This window comes from Aethina tumida, chromosome 5 (genome assembly GCF_024364675.1).
Source record: "Aethina tumida isolate Nest 87 chromosome 5, icAetTumi1.1, whole genome shotgun sequence".
In the NCBI taxonomy this organism is placed as follows: Eukaryota; Metazoa; Arthropoda; class Insecta; order Coleoptera; family Nitidulidae; genus Aethina; species Aethina tumida.
The window spans coordinates 16,047,606-16,067,806 of NC_065439.1; the positions used below are offsets into that span (position 1 = coordinate 16,047,606).

General features: G+C 31.0%; 3 protein-coding genes across 5 annotated transcripts in view; 2 read left to right on the forward strand and 1 right to left on the reverse strand.

Annotated features, from left to right (window-relative positions):
- Positions 1–8,609, reverse strand: part of LOC109601586 (interferon-inducible double-stranded RNA-dependent protein kinase activator A homolog B) — a 25,493-nt gene extending 16,884 nt beyond the window's left edge. For both annotated transcript variants that reach the window (XM_049968223.1, XM_020017832.2), the window contains exon 1: positions 8,512–8,609. In XM_049968223.1, the coding sequence (XP_049824180.1) occupies positions 8,512–8,580 (69 nt within the window). In that variant the 5' untranslated portion in view covers positions 8,581–8,609. The remainder of the gene's footprint in view (positions 1–8,511) is intronic.
- Positions 4,945–17,111, forward strand: LOC109601571 (uncharacterized). Of its 2 annotated transcripts, XM_020017811.2 has the most exons (13): positions 4,945–5,045; positions 5,102–5,317; positions 5,375–5,582; positions 11,971–12,131; positions 12,185–12,316; positions 13,127–13,306; positions 13,365–14,004; positions 14,058–14,300; positions 14,589–14,704; positions 14,927–15,127; positions 15,198–15,312; positions 15,587–16,096; positions 16,160–17,111. In XM_020017811.2, exons 1-13 carry the CDS (start codon positions 5,040–5,042, stop codon positions 16,984–16,986), a joined length of 3,555 nt encoding a protein of 1,184 aa, XP_019873370.2. In that variant the 5' UTR covers positions 4,945–5,039; the 3' UTR covers positions 16,987–17,111. The 2 variants fall into 2 exon arrangements, with proteins under 2 accessions (XP_019873370.2, XP_049824179.1); XM_049968222.1 differs by lacking the exons at positions 4,945–5,045; positions 5,102–5,317; positions 5,375–5,582 and adding exons at positions 9,140–9,249; positions 14,760–14,870.
- LOC109601570 (uncharacterized) lies at positions 17,008–20,183 on the forward strand. The gene is made up of 8 exons (XM_049968224.1): positions 17,008–17,145; positions 17,711–17,785; positions 18,399–18,535; positions 18,589–18,729; positions 18,783–18,987; positions 19,035–19,186; positions 19,247–19,468; positions 19,523–20,183. Exons 1-8 carry the CDS (start codon positions 17,124–17,126, stop codon positions 19,700–19,702), a joined length of 1,134 nt encoding a protein of 377 aa, XP_049824181.1. The 5' UTR covers positions 17,008–17,123; the 3' UTR covers positions 19,703–20,183.
- Positions 20,184–20,201: the final 18 nt, after the last annotated feature.

A 20,201-nucleotide genomic window follows, 5' to 3' on the forward strand; every position in this document is an offset into this window, starting at 1 on the left:
AAATTTTAAAAGCTTTATCAAACATGATTAATAGTTTTTCGTGGAAAAATTTAAATAAAAACAAAACGTGAAAAACACCTCGAATTAAATTTATTTGCCTTTTCACGAACTAATTACAAATGTCTTGTTACAACATTCATAAAGAACCGACTGCACGAAACACCCTTAAATATTTAAACAGTCTCGTTCAAATTTACCACAAAAGGTCGCACAACACACCATTAACCTTATTAGTTCTTAGATTTTATGAATATTTTAATTGGATAGAAGGACAGAAGTCAATTTTTACGAGACTAATTGCTAACCACTAAATCTTATTAGATTCTCGGAAGAATCAACCTTAATTCTCCCAAATATTCCCTTTCCAGAGTTGGTAAACTGAAAATTGATCGACACGTCGAATTTTTCGAAAAACATTGCGTCGCAGAAAATCGATTGCGGGTCGAAAATAAAAAGCAGACATCATTTATTATTCAATGACCCGCACCGATTAATTCCAAGTGAAACACACACATACACATGCAGTTAGAAAAGCTCGATCGTGTCATGTGAGTTTTTTGATGTGTGAAAATGCCGGTGTTAAGGAAACGCGGCGTGCAAGAGAATAAAGCGAACGGACTGTACGTGCATTCGAATCCACCGAGAGGTAAGACAAATAATAAAATATATTTGTTATTGATTTTTCTGTAGGAATCGCATATTTTTACGAAACAGTCGGTCGGATGCATGTGTGAAGAGTGTGTGTGGTTGTGAATTGAAAATGTCGTGGGGTAAGAAATTAGGGTTTTTATCACAGCTAAACGTTAGATTTTTATCTCGCAAGATTGTGCTTGCGAGTAACGAATTTTTATGGAGGGTCGATAAAAATGCCTTATATTATTTTTTATTGCTGTATAATTCATTTTGTTGGTAATTTATTAGTTTTGAGAAATGTGAGATAAGTTTTGGGGAGGAATGTGGTATTAAATTATGTAGAATCACTATAAAAATAGTTCAATTTATTATTCAGTAGTAACAAACTAAAAATATTTTAAGGAATTTATTTAAATATTTAGTATAGAATTAATTTTAATAGAACGAAATAATATAAAAAAACATAAATTTACAAAATATAAAATTAAATTTTAAAATGTTAATAACAATTTGAAAAACATCAAAATATTAAATTTTATTTTATTAAATGGAATAAAATTACCTAAAAATTCAGAAACCATAAATTCTCAAAATAATCTAAATATATTGTATTTATTTTAGTGGTTGATTATTTAGAAGTTTAGAAAAATGTTACCAATATTTTAAAAAACTTCAATATATTAATTATTATTTTTTTAATAGATTACTTCAAAATCTGTTAAATTTATAATTTGAAAAGAGTATTCAAAGAATATATTAGTCTATCAAAAAATATTTATAACAACTTTAGAAAAATATATAGACTAGTACACTATAAATTCTAATATTAAGAAGAACTAATCATTTTATGAAACTTTTGGAGGTAATAGAATAGTAAAATATACAAAACAAATAAATTCATAATATAATCTAAACATATTTTCTTTCCTGGTCATTTAGAAGTCCAGAAAAATTTTAAATATATTTTAGAAAATTTATATTATTTATTATTTTAATAGATTTACTTCAAAATTAATTAAATTTATAATTTGACAAGGGAATTTAAAGAACATATAAGTTATAATCTAAAAATATCGATGACAACTTTAAAAAATATATTTAAAACAGTACACATTAAACTTTAATTTTAAAAAGAACTAATTATTTTGTAAAATTTCTGAAGGTAATAGATGCAGTAAAATATACAAAACACATAAATCACAAAGTAATCTAAATGTATTTTTTTGCTGGTTATTTAGAAGTTCAGAAAAATGTTAAAAATATTTAGAAAACTTTAAGATATTAATTATTATTTTATTAAATTCTCTTCAAAAATAGTTATATATATTTTGGGAAAATGAATTTAAAGAATATATTAATAACAATCTAAATATATCGAGGAGAAGTTTAGAAAAATATATAAAATAGTACACAATAAATTGTAATTTTTACAAAAACTAATCATTTTATTAAATTTTTAGAGGTAATGGAAGTAGTAAAATATTCAAAACACATAAACCCACAAAATAATCTAAGCATGGTGATTATTTAGAAGAGTAGAAAAATTTTAAAAATATTTTTGAAAACCTAGATATTAATTATTATTATTTTATTAGATTTATTTCGAAAATATTTAAATTTATAATTTGAAAAAAGAATTTAAAAATATATTTATAGCAACCTAAATATATTGATGATAAATTTAGAAAATATATAAAATAATACTAAATAAACCGCGATTTTAACAAAAATATTTTGTTATAGTTTTGTCAAATTTTTAGAGATAATAAAAGTACTGAAAAATTCAATAAACAAATTTTTTGTTGTATGTTTAAGAGTTTAGAAAAATATGAAAATAATTTAGAAAGTTGCAAGATATTAAATTTTAAAATGTTTTGAAAAACATCAAAATATTAAATTTTATTTTAATAAATGCAATAAAATTACCTAAAAATTCAAAAATTATAAATTCTCAAAATAATCTAAATATATTTATTTTAGTGATTATTTAGAAGTTTAGAAAAATTTAATATTTTAGAAAACTTCAAGATATTAATTATTGTTTTTTAACAGATTTACTTCAAAATCTGTTAAATTTATAATTTGAAAAGTGTATTTAAAGAATAAGACATCTTTAGAAAAATATTTAAAACAATACACATTATAACTAATAAATTCTTTAAATTCTCTTGTCAAATTATTATTAAGAAGATCTAATTTTCTTATAATTATTATTATATTATCTTATAACTAATATTATTATTAATATTAATAAAAAAATTAAAATTTAAAAATATTGATTATAACTTATCAAAAATTAAGCATAAAATAAAATTTAAAAAAACTAATAAATACATAAAATTTTTAATTATACTAAAAAGTGGATAAAAATTATAAATTAACTTAATAACCTAAATTCTATTTATTTTGTTGGTTATTGAGGTGTTTATAAAAATGTAGGAAATATGTTAAAAAAATTATAATACATTAATTATTATTATTTTAACAGATTATTGCGAATTAGTAAAATTTATTATTTAGATCGAGAATTTAAATAACAGAGTAGTTAAAACTTAAAAATGTTAAATAATTTAATGAGATAATTCAGCATAAGATAAATTTTAACAAAAAATGTATAAAATTTATGGGGATAATAAAATTTAAACAGGTTAAGACATTCAAAAATCATAAACTTACAAACAAAATAATTTAAACTTATTTATTTTAGTGGTTATTGAAAAATTTTGAAAAATGTAGAAAGTGTTTGGAAAGCAACAGCTATACATTATTATTATTTCAATGAATTACTGCAAAAATCGTTAAATTTATAATTTGAATCAACAATCTAAATTAGATTATTAAAATTTAAAAATATTAATTGCAATTTAACAAAAATTGTAAGCAAAAACAAATAATTTTAAAAAAATGTTGGAAAAAATAAAATTAAGAGATTTAAAAATCATAAATTCATAAAATAATCTAAACACGGTCTTTGCAAACTCCTAAAACTAAAATAATTCAACTAAATATAACAAAAAATATGAAAATAAAGTAACATTTAAAGAATTAGAGAAAATTTAGTTACAATTAAACGTCGTGCTTGCATTTACCCAAGCCGCTTTGAAATTCTAAAAAAACTTCAAAGAACGCATTCGATAAGCAAGCAACGATCGCGAATAATCTAAAAGCACACAGACAAAACGTTCTCGATCATGATTTTCGCGGTGTCGTATCAGAGAATCGCGTGACTGTTTAGCCAAAGTAATTCATAATGTTGAACGAGGGTTGGCAGGTGAATGGATAACTCGAGCGTAAGTGACATTGTTCTTTAATTATCGAAAAGCCTTCAGGGGCGTGCACCGCGCTCAAGACTTAAAACCGGACATTTTTTTTTCCACCCTTTATTCCGTTACCGTAAGACTTCCGAAGTCACCGAACTGCACATAAATCGATCCTAATTAGATTATGATTAGGAGTGCACCAGTTTTTACACGGAATAAGTCATGAGGTTAATATTAATTGTGGAAAGTGGGCGGTTGAACTTTAACCGGCGCATCCGCCATTTTTAAACGATGTTAATTAGAAGATTATTGTTCTTGTTGAAAAGTTATAAAAGTAACTTTCACACGAGCGCATTAACAATTGTAATTATAATGGTTTATGGAATTGTATTAATTACTTGATACTTTGCTTAGTTTATCTTTTACTGCTGCGAAATAATTAATATTTTCCACAAATCCAACTTCTGTTATTAGGACACGAACGTTTTTATTAAAACATCAACTTAGTTTAGAATTGACTTAACTCTAATTAGGTTTTACATTTGTGTCAAGGTGATAAGTATTCATTAAGGGCTTCTTTCAAAACTTATCGATTAATGTGGATACTTCGTCATCACTAAAACCAACCAACGTGTTATCAATGACATTAAGTATGGTTTTATTTATCTGATTAATTTAGCCAACAACGTGTGTGTTTTAATGATAAATATTAGTTTCAGGCAATAAATTTGGAAGCGCTTGTTCCCTTATCGAAGAATCGGGTCTATTTTCTTCAAGGTTTACGATCTCAGTTTATTTTTATGCAAATGTTCCTGTTATTTAAATACACAAAAAACAATTACATTATTGATAAAAATTACATACATAATTATATTCCCCCTAGTTGAATTATTTATTATAAATAATTTAGCATACTGAGAAATGCAACTATTCAATGAAATCTAAATAATTGATCAGATCAAATCCATAATCACTCATTTATTTTCAACAGTTCTGCAAATTACTTCAGCCCATTTGAAACAGCTAATAAGAACTGGAGATATCGACAGGTTGGAACATGTGGTACTCGAAGGACAAGGGAAAAAACTTGTTGGTGAATATTCGGCCGACTACAAAACAAGGACGTTCCTCAAATCTGTCCCCAACATGATGGTAAATATTTCCACAACAATCATTGACATAAATTAATCAAATTGTTAATTTTACAGTCGAAAATTTCTCTAATCCACGACGCAGTCAACAGCGACAGACTGGAGGAGCTGAAGAACTTGCTGGACGAGGAGGGCAACAAAAAGAAGAAGTACGTGATGGCAAAAGACGAAAGCGGCATTGGCTTGTTACACAAGGCCGTCTATTACGACCTCAAGGAGATATATCAGTACCTCATCCGCAACTTCCCCCAAATGGTCTCCATGAAAGATTCCGTAAGGACCTAATTATCTTTGCACAAATTAAAGACGACAAGTTTTGGGTTGTTTTAGGAGGGACGAACCGCCTACCACTACACCCCGATGTGCAAGGACCACGCGACCGTTCAAAAGTTACTGGTGAACGCAGGTGCCGACCCGAATTGTTTGGACTACAAGCAGCATTCGGCCAAGTACTACGCGAACCACCTTCAAGAACTGGAGCTGCCCAACGCCCAAAAGTCGCTACCGGTTTCCAGGAAAAGTACTGCCAATTCGGAAAGTAAGTAATAAATTGTGTTGCTTGTGGCGTTTTTAAATGTCAACATCCCTCGGTCACCCGACCTGAATAAAGTACGGGGTACACCGATGAATAATAAATCGTACTGATCAATATTAAAAACGACTTCCGGACAAATATGTACTAACCCGCATTATAATGACCAGTTTTTTTAAATATATATATTTAATTATCAGCCTGCATATTAAGTATATTAGTTTTTGCAATTAAACATATGTGCAACAAATGAGCCATTAGTTTTTAATGATATTATTGGTATCTATGAAATTGCGTTTGGAAATTAGTTTAATATTTTATTTAATAGGCAAGTAAATTCAGGGCACAAGTTAAGGGTTGTTGACACTGTTATTCAGGCTAACTGTTAACCTAATTCGTTTTCTGATCAACAAATATTATGAAAATTAGATTAAATTGATACAAAAGGTGATTAAATATGTAAACAATTGAGTAATTTCCGTATTTATATAAAAATTGTTGGAAGACATGATTAATTTGTTCTAACAAGCGAACTATAAACAATTACCATCTAACAAATATAGAAATAATTATGAAAATAAAAATATTAATAAAATTTGACATATTTATATAAAAACATTTGCCTATTTTGATAGGATAGTAAGAGGATAATTTTAATTTCTTCAAAAGTCGAGGTACCAATATATATTGCAACACATAAATTATTAAAATAAGTTTTAATAAATAATATTATCTCCTGTATAAATTAAATAAAATTACAATAGACCTTTTAAGGGGCAAAGGTGATTTTTGGGACTTTTTTAAACAAAACTACAGCATCAAATATTTTAAAATTTGAAGAATTCATTGAATACATGAAATTTTTAAATGAAAAAATTAATTTCAAGCCAGTTATTAGCTGAAAAAGGTTGATTAAAAAATTAAACAAAAATCTTAAAACTTAAAGTGTCAGAAGCTAATAATGGGTCGAATCCCTTCTTTGATTAAGACACTCATTGACACGTCGTGGCATCGATCTAATAAGATTATCGACATTTTCTTGTGATATCACATCTCAGATGAACTGAATCTGACGTTTTAGTTCATTAAGAGCCCTTGGGGGCACACAAGTTCAATTGTGGAAAGATTTGAAGATCTGGGTGGCCAAGGCAGTAAATTCACATGGGCGGACATTATCTTGCTAAAAATTAGTCCGAGATTTCTTCTTAGTCAAAGTCAAATAGTCAAAAATTATTTGATATATTATTTGAAATTTTAATTTGTTGAAGATAGAGACTATAGAAATATGTACAAATCAGTTTTTCAAAATTTCACACTAGGTGTCCTTAAACTAGTAACAAATTTAATTTTTCCTTGGGAAATTAATTAAACAAAATTAAAAAAGAAAGAAAGAATATTAACCGTTAAATCAGTAACAGCAATCAGTATTTGGTCCCTGAGCTCTACAAATACCTTACACACTCCTTGGCATTCTCAAATAGTTGGAGTTACGTTTTGTTCATGATACCTACACTATCGCAAATATGTAGAGCAATTTTAGAAATTTTCATTTATCTTGATAAATGTGTACGTTTAAATATCCATATTATTGTCAGTTATGCAGTATGTTAGTTAAAAACAATATAGCACTGTATTAATGGTTTTAATTAGGTATTTATTAATATTTGAAAAATATTTAAGGTTCAAAAGCAACTTTAAAATAAAACAACCTACGTACATTTAGCCTTCTTTTATTTAGTATCTAGCAGCACACTCATTATTTTTAATAACTTCTAAACCTTTTCTTCATTGATTTTAATAGCTTTTCAGTATAATCATTCGATATTTCTTTTCAATGATTTTGAACTTCTTCGCAGAGTTCATTCATATTTAACGGTTTTTTTGAATAGATTTTCCAATCAATTTCTTCTCACAGGTTTTCCATTGGATTGTGGTCTGGATTTTGTACTGGTCAAGGCAGAACACATACTCCTTGTGAAGCGAAGCTTTTCTCCATTCCGGAACTTTTCTACTATTTGTTGTCTAATTTGTATCGATAAATAGAGACTTCTAAACATTTTTAGCTTTAAGGTACGATGTCTTACACAAAAATAAATTATAAAATCAATTATATCGAATATAGGGTTTGGTTGCTTTACTTATGAACTGCCCGAAATAAAATGTTGTGTAAAAACTATGTAAATAGATAGACTAGATATCCGTATATAAATTGAAGTACGAAATGTTTAGACACTTATTAATTTAAATTAAAATGAATTGTTCTTTTAATGAAATGATTATGTTTATTAATTTGTTGCTCTACATATGGGCGACAGTGTATCTCTCACCACACAGCAAGTTCAAGCCTTGTCAAATATGTCTATTCGGATGATATAAACTGTATCTAGATTCCTTATTTAACAGAACGTGTCAAAAACGTCTTCAGACTCTATTGACTTAGATTGAATCCTCCAAAATTACAATTATAACTGCAAAATCTTTGGAGAAAAGTCTATTTTTAAGCATTTTACTGTACTAAACATCACATAAATTGTGAATTAACCGAATAAAACGCCTTTAAATACACAAAATGTGTTTTTTGAAAATAAAAATTTTATAACAAATGAGATATTATTTATTTTTAAGTCTATTAAATATGTAAATAATGTAAAATAAATTTAAAATACTAAATCTGCAAATATTGAAATAATATTATTAGTTAGAATAAGATATAATGAAATTATTTTAAAATCTATTTGGTATAGGAAATTCAAATTATCCACTTCAAATAATGCGCAGTTAAATATAAAAATAAAAATAAAATAGTAATAAAACTGGTTGAAAAGGTAGTTAAACATGTCAATTACTGCCCAACAAAACTATGTAACATAAATTCCCATATTTAAATACCTTTAATAAAAATGACCTAACAATTCGTTAAATATTAAGTTCCTACCTTAAAATTAAAGTTTTGATCAGACAGTTCATTCTTATTCAAATCAATTTGTGCCTCGTGTCGCGACATTTTAACCTCACAACTAAAACTTATCGTTAAAAAAATAGTTCCAATAGAATTTATAACAGGTAACAAAAGTAGGGAGTCGTCGGTTTATATTGTCTACAAATTTTTATTGTTGTATGTATAGTTGTAGTTGCATACTAACGATTATTCTATTATTGATTTTACCGGGAATTTTTCTAAAAACATTTAATCAAATGCACGTGTTTGCGCCGTAAAAAATTAATTATGAATCGTGAGCCAAACATTCCTGGAAATTGTTGGAGGGTTAGTTGCCGAACAAAAAAAAAACGACAGACAACTTTTTTGTCTACGACTATTAAACTTCAAATAAATCCATTAAAATACAATAATCAATCATTAAACTTTCCGTATGACCCGGATCAATTTTTCGTCGGCGAAATGTGCGATAAGTGGAGCAATCGCGGGGGGTTCACCGGTCGATATTATTACTAAATAATTAAAGAGTTATATGGTCATGTGACCCATCGGAGGATTGTTTGTATGGAACGGAAGTATCGGAGCAACATTTCCATAACGTTGTTCAGTCGTTTCGAACGTTTGATTTCGATGTATCGATCTGGGTGATTGTTTTTTTTTCCATTCGAATTCTCGAACATAAGTTTCGCGTTCTTCGTCCTGGCTGTAGTATTATGAAGGACATCATGCAGACAGGTACCTTAATTATCCTTCATGTTGTTCTATCAATCACTATTTTTTATTTTAATTGCAATTTATATTTTCAAATATTTATCAAACTATTTTTATTCTGAACACCTTCTTTGTGCGTCTAAAAGGCAACACTTGTACGTTTACTCTATAAAAAGTTAAAAAATGTCCAATTTTTATCTTTTTATAGACTGTAACCATGTCATTTTTGGTTTTTGAAAGCCAATTTTTTTATAAATACTTAATTGGCATTAATTTGCACAATCACTTTCTTATGTTTTTAAAAGGTAAAAGTGACATGTTTATTTATACAAAATTGTGCAATTTTTTAGATTTTTTGTACACTTTGTAGTATTCTCATTTTTGTATTTTGACTCCCGAAAATATTCTACATTTTTATAAATACATAATTTACATTAATTTTCTATCAGTATCACTTTTTTGTGCTTTTAAAAGGCAAAAGTTATCTATTTATTTATAAAAAATTATCCAAATCTTATATTTTGTACAGACTTTGTATGATTGTCATTTCTGGTTTTTGAAACCTGAAAATATTTAATGTATTTTTTTAATTTATCCAATTTACTATCTATCACTATTGTATGCTTTTAAAATATATATCACATGTTTATTTATATAAAATTGTCCAATTTTTAGATTTTTTGTAGACTTTGTAGTGTTGTCATTTTTGACACCTAAAAATATTCTAAATTTTTATAAATATTCAATTTTTCATTAATTTAATATCTATCAATATCACTTTTTGTGGTTTTAAAAGGCTAAAGTCACATATTTATTTATAAAACAATATCCAAATCTTAGATTTTTTAAAGACTTTGTAGTGTTGTCATTTTTGGTTTATGACTCCTGAAAATATTCTAAATTTTTATAAATTCTTAACTTATTCAATTTACTATATATCACTATTTTATACTTGTAAAAAGTAAAAGTCACATGTTTATTTATATAAAATTATCCAATTTTTAGATTTGTTGTAGACGTTGTAGTGTTGACATTTTTGACTCCTAAAAATATTCTAAATTTTTACAAATACTCAATATTTCATTAATTTAATATCTATCAGTATCACTTTTTTATGGTTCTGAAAGGCAAAAGTCACATATTTATTTATAAAAAATTATCCAAATCTTAGATTTTTTACAGACGATGTAGTGTTGTCATTTTTGGTTTTAGACACCTGAAAATACTTTAAATTCTTATAAATTCTTAATTTATTCAATTTTACTATCTATTTCTATTTTATGCTTTTAATGCGCAAGTTTTTTTATATAAAAATGTCTAATTTTTTGATTTTTTGTAGACTTTGAAGTGTAGTCATTTTAGACTCCTAAAAATATTCTAAATTTTTATAAATACTTAATTTACATTAATTTAATATCTATCAATATTAATTTTTTGTGGTTTTAAAAGGCAAAAGTCACATATTTATTTATAAAAAAGTATACAAATCTCAGATTTTTTACAGACTTTGTAGTGTTGTCATTTTTGGTTTATGACTCCTGAAAATATTCTAAATTTTTATAAATTCTTAGTTTATTCAATTTACTATATATCACTATTTTATACTTGTAAAAAGTAAAAGTCACGTGTTCATTTATATAAAATTGTCTCCTAAAATATTCTAAAATTTTATAAATACCCAATTTATATTAATTTACTATCATCACTATCACTTTTTTGTGCTTTTAAAAGGCAAAAGTCACATATTTATTTATGAAATCTTAGATTTTTTACAGACTTTGTAGTGTTGCCATTTTTTGTTTTTGACTCCTAAAAATATTCTAAATTTTTATAAATACTTAAGACACATTAATTTCCTATCTATCACTATGTTCACTTTTTAGATTTTTGTAGACTTTGCAGAGTTGTCATTTTCGATTTTCGACTCCAAAAAATATTCTACATTTTTTATAAATACTAAATTTACATTAATTTGCTATTTATCACTATCACTATTTTATAGTTTTAAAAAGAAAATGTCATTTATTTATAAAAAAATATCCAAATCTTAGTTTTTTACAAACTTTTTTGTGTTGTCACTTTTGGTTTTGTCACCTGGAAATATTCTAAATTTTTATATATACTTAATTTATATGAATCACTTTCTTTTTGTTTTTAAAAGACAAAAATGACACGATTATTTTTAAAAAATGTTCAATTTTTACATTATTTATACATATTGAAGTGTTTTTGTTATTTTGTTTTTTGAAAAATAAAAATATATTAAGTTATTAAATATTTAATTTGCTTTCTATATCATTTTCTTGTTTTTAAAGGCAAAAAAGTGTCAAATTTTTAGAGTTTTATTGCCTTTATAGTGCTATCATTTCTGATTTTTCAAAACTGAAAATATATAAATTTAGGATCTTTGAAAAAATTTGTCAGTTCTTTTATCAATTAATTATTCAATCCAATTTAATTTTTAATATTTTGTTCTTACTTAAATACATTTACAAAGATCAATTATTCAAATAGCATAAATCTATATTTAAATGCCCCCTTTTCCACTACTTGTTCACAACCCCAATAATTAAATTTTCCAGAAGGACGCACGACAGTATTACTGATTAATTTTAAATAGACGTAATCTCCCAAAAATACCCAAACCACGTCAAAACCTTTATTAATAATAAAACAGGACGACCCACATAAGAACTTATTATCTGTGTGTGTCATTACATTTCGACATGTCTGAACTCATTTCAGGTCTTAACTTCAAAAAGTCCAACATCCGGATTTGGATCCACCAACGCAACCTGACCAATTTGCAGCAGGTCGTTTGGGAGGGTCACGGTTCCAAACTGTTGGTCGAACACAGCAACAATCCCAAGATCAAGAAGTTTCTGGAAGCGGTTCCGCACATCATGGTAAAATAATCATACACATTGAAACGTAGGATGTACTAACTTTATTCGTTCAGGGTTTGATCAAAGAAATCCATAATGATGTGGTGAACGGCGACTTGGAGGGTTTGAAGAACAGAGTCTCGCCGCCGATTCCCGCAATGGTGCTGGGCGGTAAAGACCAGAACGGACTCACCCCGCTTCACAAGGTAAAATAATCGATTTCCATATTCAAATTTACAATAAAATGAAATATAGAATAAACCCATTAGACTAACAAAACATTGTCATACTTGCATGACTGGCACATATCACACGATTTTTTATCAAAGTTAAAAGCTGCAAAGTACAGGTTCGTGTTAACTAAAATTATATTTTCATTTTCACGTGAAGCCACTTTGCAGATACAATATTTTATACGAGACAGACCACAAAATTAATCCGGACAAGACGGACAACGGAGAAATCAATTGTAGTGAAGAGTGCCACTAACCTAATTGCCGCTAAAAGGGGCACTTTGCGGTTTAAAATGCACGTGTCCATTAAAGGGGCGCCCTTTTCCCGGGGTGGGCCGCAGGAAATGTTCCGTAGCTTCGACGGTGACAGTTTACACGCAACATTTCTGTTCAGGTGTGTCTACGCTACACTATTACATAAAGACATGTGAACATATGGGTGTGTGTTGTCCGTCCTTTCCTGCTTGTAAATTTCTAAGTTTTCAGGAATTTTTTCCTTCGGTGGGTGTGTTTAAAGGAACACGAACAATTTTTTTGTGGGAGGGTGAAAGTTGTTTTATTTATAAACTGTCCAATAGGCCGAACTGTAATTTGGTATTGAAATTATAATAATACCAATCAAAGAATGGCCACGGTATTGGAATGCATAATGAGCATTGATTATACTCCTGGAAATTACGTGGAAAACCGAATATCGAGCTAAAACCGTTACTTATGTATCGACTCAATTTGCAAACACAAGAGAAACACATTCTTTCATTCTTTCCTTTTATTTTCATTTAGGCTGCTGGTTTAGGAAATCAAGAAATCGCCCAGTTCATCATCCAAGAATATCCAAACAGTATCAATATCCAGGACAACGAAGGTCGAACACCTTTACACTACGCAGCTCTTTTAAAGGACGACGGTGAAATGACCAAATTTTTAATCGACAATGGAGCAGATGAATCTGCCTTAGACCACGTAAACACACCAATTCACTTAAATTGTCCCTCTACTTTACATGTAATTAATTTTACAGAGGCAGAAAACTGCAGCTTACTACAAAACCCGAACCTCAGAGCTCGACTCGAAGCTTCTACATGTAATTCCAGAGTGTCCTAGATCTGCTAAAGACTCCTTCGCTGCTAACTTCGACTGGAGTATGTTGACTACAAGTCTGCCAATCGGCGAGGCAGTAAAAAAAGTGGAGAAATTATTTGGAAATGCCACCGAAGAAAACCACCAGCCAGAAGAGCTCCAGTCACCTGAAAATGGCAACGAACCTGAGAAGACTAATGGCGAGACCGAGCCTGAACATGCTGAAAGTAATGGAGTTGAAGAAGAAGCTAAGAAGGAACCGACTGAAGAGAACAAACCGGAAGAACATGATGACAATGGTAATCCTGAAACGGAAGGGACTGTAGAAGAACCGGAAGACAAAGGGGACGCCAACAACAACGAAGAAGCAGCCACTGAAGAACCTAAACCGGAAGAGGAGAAGCCCGAAGAAAACAAGGAGGAATCTCAGGAACCACCACCGGAGCCAGAACCGGAAACGAAAGAGCCGGAAGAGGAGCAACAGCCCGACGATGACCCCAAGGAAGAGGAGAAGGAGGAAAACAATGAGAAGGAGGAAAAGGAGGAGAAGGAGGAGAAAGCTGATGAACCACTAGAAGAAGGTGAGACAAAGCAAACACTATATTTGGGGATATTATGGGGGATAATCTTGTAGGTAGCAGAACTAGACCGAGTAGCAAAGCCGCCAGTAGACCGGCCAGTCGGGCTGCCAGTAGAACTAGTAATAAGAGTAGACCACCCAGCAGTAAAACCCTGGAGGGGGACGAACATGCTGAAGGGGTTATCGAAGGGGTTGTTAATGGAGAGAACGAAATTGAGAGTTTAAACGAAGAGGGACAGGGTCAACACCACGACGATCGACCAGATGACGATGAGATTAAAGCCATGGTGGAAACAGGTAAACTTGATGGTTTGGGCTCGGATTGACCGGAGGAAAATTTATTATAACGTGGGCTAAATTTTTTAGTATCTGTTATATTGATTGTTGTAATTGGTTAATTAATAAATGTGGAATTATTAATGATCACATCTGTTTTTTTTCTGGGTTACTATTGATCAAATGTACCTCAGACTAAACATAAAAATAAATATATTTATATTTTAAACAAAATTACTTTCGAAGAAAAGAAACTGGGAGAACTACAAGAATGTACAAAAACCAACAATTAGCAACAATTAATTTTAGGCAATATGGAACAACTAGCTTCTCTGGTACTAAATGGTGAGGGAGAAAAACTAGTAGGCCAATCCAGTGACAACCCCGAACTACAGACTTTTTTGGAGAATGTCCCTGTTTACATGGTAAGATAGAAAAATTCAATTTTTGTTATGAAACCTCATAATGATTTTCTTGTAGTCTAAAATCAATAGAATCCATGTAGCAGCAAGAGACGGAAGTCTTAGAGATCTTCAAGCAGCTTTAGATCGTCGCAAATTTGCCATCGCTAAAGATCACATATCACCAAAGGTATTGCCTTCAACCATAACTAAAAAACTTCACAATAACTTTATATTTTTGTTCAGGGAGCCACACCTTTACATGTAGCAGTGATTTTCGGGAACACCAGCATTGTAAGATATCTCGCTGGAAGATTTCCAGAAACTATACAAGCCGTAGATGAAGATGGAAGGACACCTTTGCATTACGCTGCAACTTTGTCAGATAATGGACACTACTACAATCTATTAGTACATTTAGGAGCTGATACTAGAATAGAGGATAAGGTAAAATTAAATTACTCAAATTTACCTCATTATTAACAATTACTTAAAATTATTTAACTTATTTTTATAGTTTGGTCATACGGCGGAATATTATAGATCCCATCGGGATGAATTTTCACATAGGACTCTTCTGACAGACTTCGGAACTGAACCAAATACGGTGGAAGAGATGTTGAACGACAAAGGTAAATTTTTAGTTGTTGAATTAGCGTTATTACACGTTAGGGGCTTTTTGATTGTTGTTTATTTACAAAATAGTATTGGTGAACACAAGGTGTGAATGTGTGTTACATTTATCGAAATATTAATAACAAAACCACGATAGGATTTTTTGGTGAGTTGCGCACATATTTGGCGAATGCATCCTAGGTTGAAGATTAAGACTCGAGTTATCACCACGAAAGTCATTAAAACTTGACTCTTCATCTTCACCCATATGTAACATATTTTACCACATAGATCCGAAGGACGTTTACTCAGCCAAAAAACAGCTCGATGACGAGGACATGATCAACGTTCTAGAAAAATGCTATATGGTACTTCACGGCCGACGCAATTCCAACGCAATATCCGCCGCATCTAATGTTTCCAACACTTCAAACACCTCGACATCTTCTCTACTGAGCAAGCACATGAAACGATATATATTCGACGATGTTAAACTGAGACTCACAAAGTACGATCACCATTTGTATGACCTAATTTGGCCCAGCGTTAAGAAGCTGCCAACCGAGATGGCCTTTAGAGTTGCATTGGAACAAGATTTCCCCGCTGGAATTGTAGCTCCCGATTTTTGTGTCTACAAGGTTTTTCACGAGCTTTTGATCCCCATTATCAAAGACTACCATCATATCGATTTGAGCCCTGAACTACCTTTGCATCCACCTGTCAAGTTTGTGGAACCCTCAAGTGATTCGCAAAAGGAGATTGACCTCGACATTGATCCCGCCAACAAATATATAATAACAGGTAAAACTGAATGACAGTACCGAAAAAGTACTATCATTCAGTTTCTAATTTTAAATATTTCAGGTACACTAGACTGCACAAGAAATTTAGCCGATTTCGAGCTACCGAAGTCAATAAACATTGGTCAACTGGAACAAATCGAACGAGCCATCACAGGTGTACTTTTGAGTGAAGACGTTGCTAAAGCTCTGTACCCTAATGCAACCGAAGATGAATTGGCTGAAGGAACTGGAGTTTACTACACAATGAATGAGGTGCTTGAAGACCCTTCGGAGGCTAGAGTAATTTTGGCAACCAACGGACTGTTGATTCCTCTTTGGAATATCCCGGACAGTGACAGATTGCACGGCAAATTCTGGCCATACGGCAGAGGTGTTTTTATTAGCAACGGCGCCAATTTGGCGGTTTGGGTTAATGTTATGGACCACATTAGAATTGTAACCTGTACGTCACATTTGAAACCTGGAAACATTGGCCAGATCTACTCGAGAATGAGCAGATTGATGGCGGTACTTAATGAAAATCTAAAGTTTAAATGCGATGATAAACTTGGTTATCTATCTGCCAGACCTACAGTTTTGGGTAACACGTTACAATTCAATTTGACTATGAGATTTCCACACTTAATAAAAGAACCGGATAATCTTAGACATTTGTGCCTTACTAGAGGATTAGGTTACCAAAGAAGTACCAGCACTACTGACATTGTTAAGGTGAATAATCAGCAGTGTTTGGGAATAACGGAGTTACAAACGTTTGAGGATTTCACCACGGCAGTTATGAATATTTTGCAGTTAGAAAAGGATTTGGCCATGTCGAACTCCTTACACATTGCTGCGATGTTCGTAAACATTTTCAAAAGGAAACGTACGCTGGTTGAAGGGGACTAAACCAATGACCAATTAGTTGTAGGTCGCACTGTACATAAAACAAATTTAGTAATTATTAGTATAAGTACTTGTACATAGTGCCAAAGTTTCACTTTGTTTTTTACCTTTTTGTATATAAGTCACTCGTTTGGTAACGGATGGACGTTGTGATAAAAATAGGTCAGTAAAGTCAATGATCATTGCACCAAATATATTTGTACTCAAATTACTGTTTTCCTCAAGTTGTTTCGTTTTTTTGGTGTGTGTGACAAACATTTTGCACAGCACTGTGACTTTGAAACTGTTCTATCTTCAGTGGAGTGTTTTCTTAGCGAAAATTTAGAGTTGCTTTAAAAGTAGAATTTTCCACAGTGCGTTCCATTCCAGGTGATTCTACAAGTAAGTCTGTCAGGCAGTTCATTAAGATTCTAAAAGGATTCGTTATGCAGAGGAAAGGTACTAACCATATAAAATAGTGTGTATCCATCTTTCAATTGTCCATTTATATTTTTAAATTGATTTTACGCACTTGACGATTCATAATCATGTCTTATAGCATTTACCGAATCACCTGGTTATAAAAATATCGACTCAAAATTTTCGCCTGTGTTTCTCTTTAAAATATTTTGATTGTTGCTTGGTTTCTTTTTTGGAAATCCATACAAGAACTATACCAAAAACACGCTGATTGGGTTACTCTTATTGATATTTTACACTCTGAGCAACGTTTTTTCTTTGGTTCCAGATAATATGAAGGTTGCTAATGGCCAAGTCGACATGCCATTTTTTGCTACTGAAGAGGGAAGATATCTGGCATCCTGTAAGTATCAAATTTTAATAAACCAACATAAAGTATAACATAAAAGCACATCTAGAAGCGCATGATCCCTTTTAAAATAGGATGTGATTTTTATTTAAATTAATTACTAGAGACTATTCTTTTGAGGCATGTACCACGAGAAGCTTTACACAGGTCAAAACAACGAAATACATACATAGTTGGCATATAAAAGCTTTTTTCAAAACAGACGCAACAGCTTCATAATAATGCCTGTAGCTCAATTATCTAAAAAAGAAGTATTCTAAAACTGTTCATTTCTTGCAGCTGATCGGAAAAATTAGACGTCGCCTTTCACTGTAAATATAAAAGTATTTTAGAAGGAATTGGAGCTTCCTAGAACATTTTTATAGACGGTGCCGCAAAGTATTAAAAATATAACAGAGCAAAATATTTTATTAAATATGTTAGATTGAATATTTTCTTAGAAGAAAATTGGTAATAAAAAAACTGTATATTTTTGGAAGTTTTTCATTTTTTACCACAACCATATTGGTTTTCAATTATCAGATGTCTGAGATATATTTAATATAATAATAATAACAAATACGTGTAACTTTTCAATTAAAGAACGTCATTTTAAATACATTTTCAGCTTTAGGCGACCCTTTAATTAAGGGCCTTACAGAAGTAGCTAACAAACGACCAGAAGATCCAATCGCTTATCTGGCTCAGTATCTCTACAACTTCGCTAATACTAGAAGCAACCTCAAATCAAGAGGACGAACACAAGTAAGCATCTTCAATTAAAAAACAACCTTTTATTTACAAAAATATGCTAATAGGAAAGCGAGTCGCATATAGTATCAGGCTCGCCTCAACCAGCCAACGACAACAACTCAGTTCCCGCAACAATAGACGTTGTAACAGTGGAACCAGACGACGACAACCCAGAAGACGATTCGGCCTTCAATAGCACGAGCCGAGTAAGTTCCCCAACTCTTTAACTCTTCTCAGAAACTCCAATAACTTACTGTAGGATGAACATGGCCAAAGCATGCTTCATTTCGCTGCGGCGAGGGCACATGGCAGGAACGCCTTGTTCCAACTGCTCCTGGAAACGGAAATCAACGTGGCTTACAGAGATGAACTGTACAGAACTGCCAGAGACATCAGCATCCAAGCAAACATTTCGGAGAACACTGAAGAAATAGACAGATACGTTCTTCACATCGCCTCCAAAGGTAAGAGCTCTGCTTAAGAGTGTTCGATGGTGAATGTTTTATTTTAGGTGACACCGATAAACTTGTCGAGTTACTGCTGGATGGGTACGATCATATTACTGATATCGTTGACCAGGATGGGGTACCGATTATGGAGGCTGTGGCTAAAGAAAATCAGCCTGATACGGTGTCTTTCCTGCAGTCGATTTTGGCCTTTGAAGTACGTTATTAGTTTTGACTTTGACAGTTACTTTAATTGCTTTTTAATGTGGTTTTGCAGGAGAAACGTGAACGGGTCCACCATGCTATTCGTCAGGGTTCAGTTAGTGATGTTATGAGTTTGTTGGCTGATGAGAACGATACAGGAAGCGGTAAACTGTTGTCGATTGGCAAGAACAGTTATGGAAGATGTACTTTACATATTGCCGTACTGTGTCAACAAGAAGAGATTGTTGATTATTTGGCCAACACATTCCCCGACACCCTCAAACTTGGAGACAATGTAAGCATGTTATTTAATCTGTATTCACTTTGCTAAAACTGTATTTTTGGGCAGTTGGAAAGAACAGCTTTACATTACGCTATGGGTGTGGAGAAAATGGAGACCATAAGCAGATTGTTGATAAAAGCAGGAGCGAAACGCGTCACTAAAGATTTAAAGGGACGACAACCGACTTATTACTTCCTGAACAAGTCTGAGATACTTAGACTGCAGGAAGAAGAGGAGACGTTTTAATTCAGAGCCAAAGTGGCACATGCAAGAGTCGTACTGAATTAAGGAACCAATTGGGAGAAAGGAATTTTGTCTTGTATGTGTTTTATGAGTATGACTGATAGAAAATTCTTAAAGGAATGCATTTAGATAGACTGTTAGGATTTGATACTTGAGAGAATCATGTTTAAAATTAAAAGTATTTTTATTATATTCAATATTTAAAGAATAAAGTATTACACCTAGTGTTTGGTTCGTTGTTTCGATAATTAGGTGATACGTTTAGTCATAATTTACACTGTAGATCATGTGATCATGCATTTCCTAATATTTTCCTTAGCAGTGATAGTGGCAGATGTACAAGAAATAATTATTCGACTGCAGCACGGTCAATAATTATTTTTGCAGTTAATTAATATATTAATTATAAGGTGGCTGAATAATATTTGTTATAATTATATTTTATATGTATATGAAATAAATTCTTTATTACTGTGTGTTAAAATTATTTTATCATTTGAAA